Source organism: Nematolebias whitei, chromosome 3 (assembly GCF_014905685.2).
Source record: "Nematolebias whitei isolate Nwh7 chromosome 3, NemWhi1, whole genome shotgun sequence".
Lineage (NCBI taxonomy): Eukaryota > Metazoa > Chordata > Actinopteri > Cyprinodontiformes > Rivulidae > Nematolebias > Nematolebias whitei.
The window spans coordinates 59136970-59144958 of NC_056500.1; the positions used below are offsets into that span (position 1 = coordinate 59136970).

Consider the following 7989-nt stretch of genomic DNA (forward strand, 5'->3'; position numbering starts at 1 on the left):
TTTGTTTTTTGTTGTTTTTGAATGTCCAGAGGACCAGATTGAACTTTATTGGATTTTTCTACCTGGATTATTGAGCATGCATCAGGATAATGTCAGACTATGTTTTTCCTTTTCAAAGTTGGTTCTCTTCTTAGCAGGTTGTATCATCATGGCGAGTCACTATATGCTGGTAACCTTCCAATGTGCTGAGCTTTGGGTTGAATTTTGATTTCAGAGAACTGAATCCGTTTACACTGGGGTTTGGGATTCACAGCAGTTTGTAAATAACAGACACCACTACATCTAAAGGCTGCTGCTACAAAGAATGGCAAAGCCTTCTTAACCAGATCTACTTTGGAAAAGAAATGTTGATCTCAAGGAACTTCCTTGGTAAACAAAAGTTTGGACAAAATAAATTAAAAAATCATTTATACACAAATGACTCTACCCACAGACTCTTCATCTCACTTTGGATATACCACACTCTGCTCAAACTCTTTTTCTTAACTTTATTCTTCGTCTTAGTCTCACAACAGAAGACCAATGTGTCTCAGTTTTCTAGCAAATTAGTAAGTTCTAGAAATTTCTTCAGTAAAGTATGAACTCAGAGAGGTGGTCGAGGTATGTCCAACTGGGGGGAAATCCTGGGGAAGACGCTGGAGGACATGGTCTCTCAGGTGGTCTGGGAACACCTTGGAATCCTCCAAGAGCTGGAAGAGTTAGTTGTTATGCATATGTGCATTTATGTGTGTGTGTGTACGTGCATGCAGATGGACAGACGGAAGGTATGGAGTTACTAAGACAGAGAGCACTACATGAAGTTTGCTTACCTGACAGCATTTGCCCCACACCCACTTTAGGCTGTTTGTGAAGAAAAGTATGACTGAATTCCTGAGCAATGATCTGAGGAGACATAAGACGCATCTTTCAAATGATAAAATCTGGTTTATGTATTTAAAAAAATGAAAGAAGTGTACCGGTATTTAAAAAGGATTCACTTTACCTGTGGTGTGAGAAACTTCTCTATCCTACAGGATAGGAATGGTTTGTCTAGTATACTGCTGACTGAGGGCCTCTCTCGAGGGTTACGTTTAAACAGCTGTGCCAAGAGAGACCGAAGTTCTTGAGAGTAGTGAACAGACACAGGAGGGTATGAGCCACGAATGATCTTCAGTACTAAATTCTTCATGTTGCCCGCTTCAAACTAAAACACAAACACACACACAGTTGGAGGTGAAAGCTAAAATGGAAAAAAATCTAACTAAGCTCATGAATCTCAGATTTGCCCCCGTTTTACATAGAACATGTAAAGGATCTAGATTAAAATTCATGCATGAATGAGCCAAGGAATGCTTCAAAGGATGCTTTAAATGTACATTAATATACAAACAGCACAAAAACAAAATACTTACTGCATGCTTAAGAGTGCACATTTCATACAGGACACACCCTAGGGCCCAAATATCACTGCAGAAGGAAGGACAGTAGGGAAAGAAAGAGGTGAGAGCATACACATGGACAGACGGGGAGGACTTTAAACAAATGTAATTAATAAATAAGCTATTAACTGAAACTTGTGAAAGTGCTGTTTTCTGTATAATAAATTGAAGAAAATGGGCATTTGATTTTAAATTAAAGCCGAAAATATTTTCACTGACAATAACTAAAGTGGATCAGATAACAGATACTTAAACTGGTAATGGAGAAATCAGTATTAGCTTCCTGTTGTAAATGTAAATACGCAAGACAGGGTGGCATATCATCCTGACATCACGCAGAAACCACTACTAAATCCTGCATGACTCACTTTTAAGAGAAGACATGAGGACTAACAAACAAGTCAAACACCAAAACCCCATAACTCCGGAGCATCAAGTACCTCTTGTTGTTGTATGGTTTGTTTTCACATATCTCAGGTGATAAGTAATATGGAGTTCCTATGCATGTCCTTGCCAGATCTACAGTGCTGAAAAAGTGATGGAAACAAAGTTGTGTCTATTGCATTGTTTTGTCTTTAAAATATCTGCAGACTTTTTTCAGACAAAGCTAAACATACCTGTTTAGGACCCTTGCAATACCAAAGTCCCCGAGCTGCACTGTCCCATCTTTAGTCAAAAATATGTTCTGTACAGACATTTTGGAAGCACACAAATAAAGCAAAAATAAAAGATGGTTGTAAGACAATGACTCTCTCTCTCTCTCTCTCTCTCACACACACACACACACACACACACACACACACACACACACACACACTTTTAAAAGTTAAAACCTGTGATTTAATGTCCCTGTGGAGAATTTTTCGATCATGTACATGCTTCAGTGCCAGGCAAATCTGCACAAACCAGTCCAATATCTTAAAAGAGAAGACGGAAAAACCAGACAGTGAAGTATCAATATCAACAATTAAAATATTTTATAAATTTATTGATAGAACAAGTCAAAGGAAGAACAGTAATTTATATGGCTAAATTAGGCTGATATTAAATCAGATACTTGTTCCAATGTGTTTATAGCTTACCTGGTTTTCTGGGAACAGTGCTCCTTTCTGCGAGTTGATCTTTTTGAAAAGGTCTCCACCCTCACAGTAGTCCATCACGATAAATAGACAACCCCCTTCTAAAAAAGAAAACAATTTTTTCCTAAAGTATACCAGATTTTGATAATATGCTTCTAGCTATCTTCACAGCAACACCTTTGAACTGTGTGAATACCTTCAAAAGACTCCTTATACTGGACAATGTTGGGATGACTCATGTTGGCAAGAACAGCAACCTCTCTCCGAGATTCCTGCCTTTCTTTGCTTGACATCTATCAAAAGTAATGGAAAAATGTAATCCTACAAGAGCTAGCAGGGAAACACGTGAAATGATGGGTAGAAGCTTACTCCAGATATGCCAATCTCCTTGATGACATACTGGCGTCCACCCTCTTTGGATTTAACAAGGATGGCCTTTCCAAATGAGCCTTCCCCAATTTTCTTAACCTTTTCGTACTTGTCCATGTTACAGGAGAGCCTAGCTCCGCATGCTGGGTCTACAAATGGGGGACATTTGTTAAAACTTTGACAACCAGGGTTCGTCCACATAAAAAAAAAAGAAAAAATTGCCATTCAGTGATTAGACCTTTACACTCCTGTTATTATACAATATTGCTGTTTTCGTTCTGTCACAAATAAATAATTCAGGCGGGTTGTGTTGAGACAACTAGTGGTAGCCAGAGTCCTATAAGAGACTCTTTACAGGGCTCTGGTGGTAGCTAACGTTAGCTACACGAAGATGGGCAATTCTCTTTCATGCTACATAAAATAAATAACCCGTCAATGCGCTAAACTGAATGAAGAGGCAAATATTTGACTTACCATTAGTTCTTTTTGCGTTTTCAAGCAGTGATTCTGGTACTCTAGCTTTGCAGTCGGTCAATCGATGTTTGTCATCTTAGTTTTCATTAGTCAGTTTTACAATTCTCGACAGCTGATTGGTTTACATAGCTGTCCGTCAAGTTTCACACAGACGGACAGCCAATCCAAAAGCGGGACTGTTGCAGGGGACATTTACCTTAGCAACCGTCTTAAAGCGAGAGCGCCTGACAGCAGCGCAGTGACGCATTGGGAAAGAAACATGTATGAATCACAAATATCATATAAACCATAGATATATAATCACTAGATCCCGCATTGGCTGCTGTGGCGCATAGATATCATATAAAAGCTAGATACAGCATTGACATGCGTTCCCATAGCGTCACTGCGTTGGGGGCGTGTGGGGGCTTTCCCTTCTCGACCACCATTTTAACTTTCCTCAGAAGAAAAAAAAAAAAAAACGCGTTTGTGGTGTCACCGCAGTATCCACCTCCATAACGCTGAAAAGTAGCTCAAAACAAAGTGGACTATATTGTGACAAACTTCTCTCAGATGACAAAAAATGGTACATGGAAAAAATAGGTAAAATTGTAAATGTCGCCCCTTTGAAACAATAAAAAAGGAGCAGAGACGCAGAGTAATATTTGCCTCCACTGACATTCCCAGCAGACCTGGTGTGTGTCGGTGCTTACACCGCAAATTATTTAAAGAATTACAAGTTACTGGAAGCGCTTGTTCAATCTATGAAGGGCTGGGTGGATGATTTGGACATTTTTAAAACCCCGGATTGAGAATATGTTGTGGTTTGATCAAAGGTACGTTGTTCTTGGCTCCTTAATTTTACATTTATTATTAAAAAATTGTGAACAGTTGATTTTTAAAGTGTTTTTAACTGATTTACAAAGCTCCAAGTTGAAACGGTTAATTACCTTATTTTTAATGACGAGCTCATCTAATAGTCAAGTCAGATTTATTTATTGAGCACATTTAAAACAGAAACTGTTACCAAAGTGCTTAACAAAAATATCACATCATCAAATAAAAAGTAGCAAGATATATTTACAGCACATGGAATAAAAATATAAAACCAAAAACAATTAGAAACAATGAAATACTAAATCAGATCACGTTGTGTCAAAAGTCAAGGAAATAATGACAAAAAGCATAAACTCAGTCAGAAACAATGAAATACTAAATCAGATCTGATGACCTTGTGTTAAATAGGAATAATAACAAAAGCATAAACAGAATTAGTATCAATGAAAAACGATCTAAATCCAATCACCCTGTGTTAAATGTCAATGAGTATAGTTGAGTTTTTAGGAGAGATTTAAAAGCAAAGACTGAGGTCGCCTGTCAAATGTTGATGGGCAGATTGTTCCAAAGTTTAGGGCCCATGACTGAAAACGCTCAATCTCCTCTGAGCTTCAGCCTGGTTTTTGGTACGACCAAAAGCAGCTGGTCTGATGATCTCAAAGCCCGAGAAGGAGTATAAGGATGAAGAAGGTCAGAGAGGTATGATGGTGCAAGGTCGTTAATGCACTTGAATGTCAGCAGGAGAATTTTAAAATCAACTCTGACACGTACAGGAAGCCAGTGAAGAGAGGACAGAACCGGAGTAATGTGCTCGAACCTGCGAGTTCCTGTTAGTAGCCGAGCTGCAGCATTTTGTACAAGCTGGAGACGTGAAAGTGAAGCCTGACTAACCCCAACATAAAGCGAGTTACAGTAGTCCAGCCGGGTTGTAATAAATGCATGGACTAGTTTTTCAAGGTCAGATCTGGACAGAACGGACTTAAGCTTTGCTATTTGCCTTAGCTGAAAGAAGCTTTTTTGTAGAACAGAGTTGATCTGTTTATTAAACTTAAAGTCCGAGTCTAACACTACCCCGAGATTGGTAACCGACTGCTTTAGATGAGGCTGAAGGGAGTGCAGGTTTACAGGATCAGTGACAGTGGTAGAGCTTGGATTAAACACAATGACCTCAGTCTTCTGATCATTAAAACTCAAGAAGTTTGCAGCCATCCAAGTCTTGATGTCATCAAGACATTTTAGCAAAGGGTGGATGGAGCAGGAACTGTTTGGTTTTAAAGGCAGATAGATCTGAGAATCATCGGCGTAACAGTGAAACGAAATACCATGTTTCCTCAGGATTGACCCCAAGGGGAGCAGATACAATGAGAACAGAAGGGGTCCAAAAATGGAGCCTTGTGGGACCCCACAGGAAAGAGGGACAGAAGCAGAAAAATGATTGTCAAAGTTAACACAGAAACTCCTGTCACCCAGATACGAACGGAACCATTCTAGCGCCACCCCTGTAATCCCAACCCAGTGTTCTAGCCGTGACATAAGGATGCTGTGATCAACAGTGTCAAATGCAGCGGTAAGGTCGAGGAGTACCAGGATCACAGACTGACCAGAGTCATTTGCTAGCAGAATGTCATTATTGTCATTACTAAAGCTGTCTCGGTGCTGTGCAGTTGTTTAAATCCTGACTGAAAAATCTCAAAAATTCCATTCAAAAACTTGGTTAGTTGACTAAAAACTATTTTCTCCAAGATTTTAGAAAGAAATGGAAGTTTTGAGATTGGCCTGAAGTTTGAACAAGCTGCAGGGTCAAGTCCAGGTTTTTTAATTAATGGAGTTACCACTGCATGTTTTAAAACATCAGGGATCACACCTGTAGCCAAACTGCTGTTAATAAAGGCAAGAACAGAGGGTCCAGTGGATGGTAGAACCTGTTTAAAAAATGCAGCAGGGATGGGGTCAGCAGGGGAGCCTGAGGGTTTCATGTGACCAACGACCTCAATTAAAAATGAGAGTGAGATGGGGTCAAAGTGACTGAAGACTGATGAGCAGGGGACAAGAACTGAAGGGTCGGCTGTGGAGTGTGGAATTGATGACCTAATCGACTCAACCTTTTCAACAAAATGCCTGACAAACTTATTACAGGTGTCAACAGAGGCCTCAATGGTGGCAGACTGAGGCACGTTTAGAATGGTGTTGAAAAGAACGTGGGGGTTGTGACTGTTTGAGTTGATAATTTTTGAGAAATTTTTGTCCTGTTTATTGGTGGTCTGATAGGCTTTCCAACATGTTTTTAACATCTCAAAAGACACCTGAAGTTTATCTTTTTTCCATCGACGTTCAGCTCTTCTGCACAGGCGTCTTGCCTCTTGTGTAGTCTCATTTACCCAAGGGTGGGGCGTGCGTTTTCGATTCCTGAGCTTTAACGGGGCGACTGAGTCCAGGATCTGTACACACGCCTCCTGATACTGAGAAAGCAACTCCTTTGTAGTAAGACCCACAGAGAGTTCAGAGTCTGAAACAGAATTACCAGCAAAGATGGAAGAGAAGAGTGTGGCGGTGGAAGGGGTTAAAAATCCTACAGGGCTTGGGTGTGGGGGGAGGTGCAGGTTCACAAATCAATGAGGTGTTGAATAAAACCGGTTTGTGGTCGGAACAAACAGTGTCACCAAATTCTAAATCAGAAACAGACAAACCATGTGTTAAAATTAAGTCTAGTGTGGCCCTGCTGGTGAGTCGGACCAACAACACTCTGAACAAAGTTAAAGGGCTGGATGAGGTCTAGAAAGTCCTGAGCTAATGGTTTATCAGGGCAGCACAAGTGGATATTAGTCACCTAAAATCAAAACCTGATCATATTGAAGCAGAGTACCAGTTAGAAAGTCAGATAGTTCGTTTAAAAACTGTTTATGGTATCCGAGGGTTCTGTAAAAAATAGCACACAGAACTGGGTTGGAGCGGCCCAGTTCACAACAGAGCAGTTCAAAACTTGAATAATTAGCTGAACCATGGAGCTGTCTGCAGTGCAAATGTTTCTTAAAAACAGCCAATAATCCTCCACCACGACCAGTTGTCCTTGGAGCATTGAAAAAAGAACAATCCGGAGGCAGTAATTCCAGAAAAACACTGAACTCACCAGGGCAGATCCAAGTCTCAGTGATGAAAAGAAAGTCCAGTCGGTTGCAGCAGAAAAAGTCGTTCAAAATAAAAGTTTTATTAGCCAGCGATCTGGCATTTATCAGGGCCATCCTCGTAGAATCCACCACAGGAGGAGATGGTTGCAGTGTCCAGTCCAGCGGCCTCAGATTTGCAGAGTTAGACGCGCGCCTCCGGCAAGAAACACAGCCGCACACGGGCCGCCCAGTGTGATGATGGGACCCCGACAGCGGGACCAGACAGTGCGCCACAGGATCTGCACAGCGCCAGGAGCAGAGGTGGAAACGCTCACCATCAGCTGGAGAGGATGTTTCAGAGGCAGCAAGTAGGGCTTTAAGTTTCACCAGCCGGCCAGTGCGTTTTCCACGGCGTCTGGAGCGATGTCTCCGGGGAGGCAGGTGCGCATCTCGCTGCAGGTAAGCAGGCACGTCCACCAGCAGCGGGGGGATGGGGGTGGGGGGGGAGGGGGCAGAGTTACGCTTGTATTGATCAAAATAAGCGACATTGGTGCCACAAGGTCGAAGATCCAAAAGTTGTTTTCGTTCATACACCAGCAGAGCGTTGATGTCACAGATGAGAAACGAAAAAAACACCAAAAATACGAACACCATCAGCAGAGGTGGATTGCAAGCCATGTACACAGGCGCCATCTTACCGGAAGTAATAGCAACATGTAGACTTCAAAA

General features: G+C 41.3%; 1 protein-coding gene across 1 annotated transcript; it reads right to left on the reverse strand.

Moving 5' to 3' along the window:
- Positions 1-500: 500 nt before the first annotated feature.
- Positions 501-3441, reverse strand: LOC119407576 (serine/threonine-protein kinase Nek1). Its single transcript, XM_037674396.1, has 11 exons — positions 3341-3441; positions 2867-3015; positions 2694-2790; positions 2501-2598; positions 2252-2335; positions 2036-2103; positions 1859-1945; positions 1392-1446; positions 983-1183; positions 810-882; positions 501-505 (listed from the first exon to the last, which is right to left on the reverse strand). The coding sequence occupies exons 2-11, from the start codon at positions 2981-2983 to the stop codon at positions 501-503; spliced, it is 885 nt and encodes a 294-aa protein (XP_037530324.1). The 5' UTR covers positions 2984-3015; positions 3341-3441.
- Positions 3442-7989: the final 4548 nt, after the last annotated feature.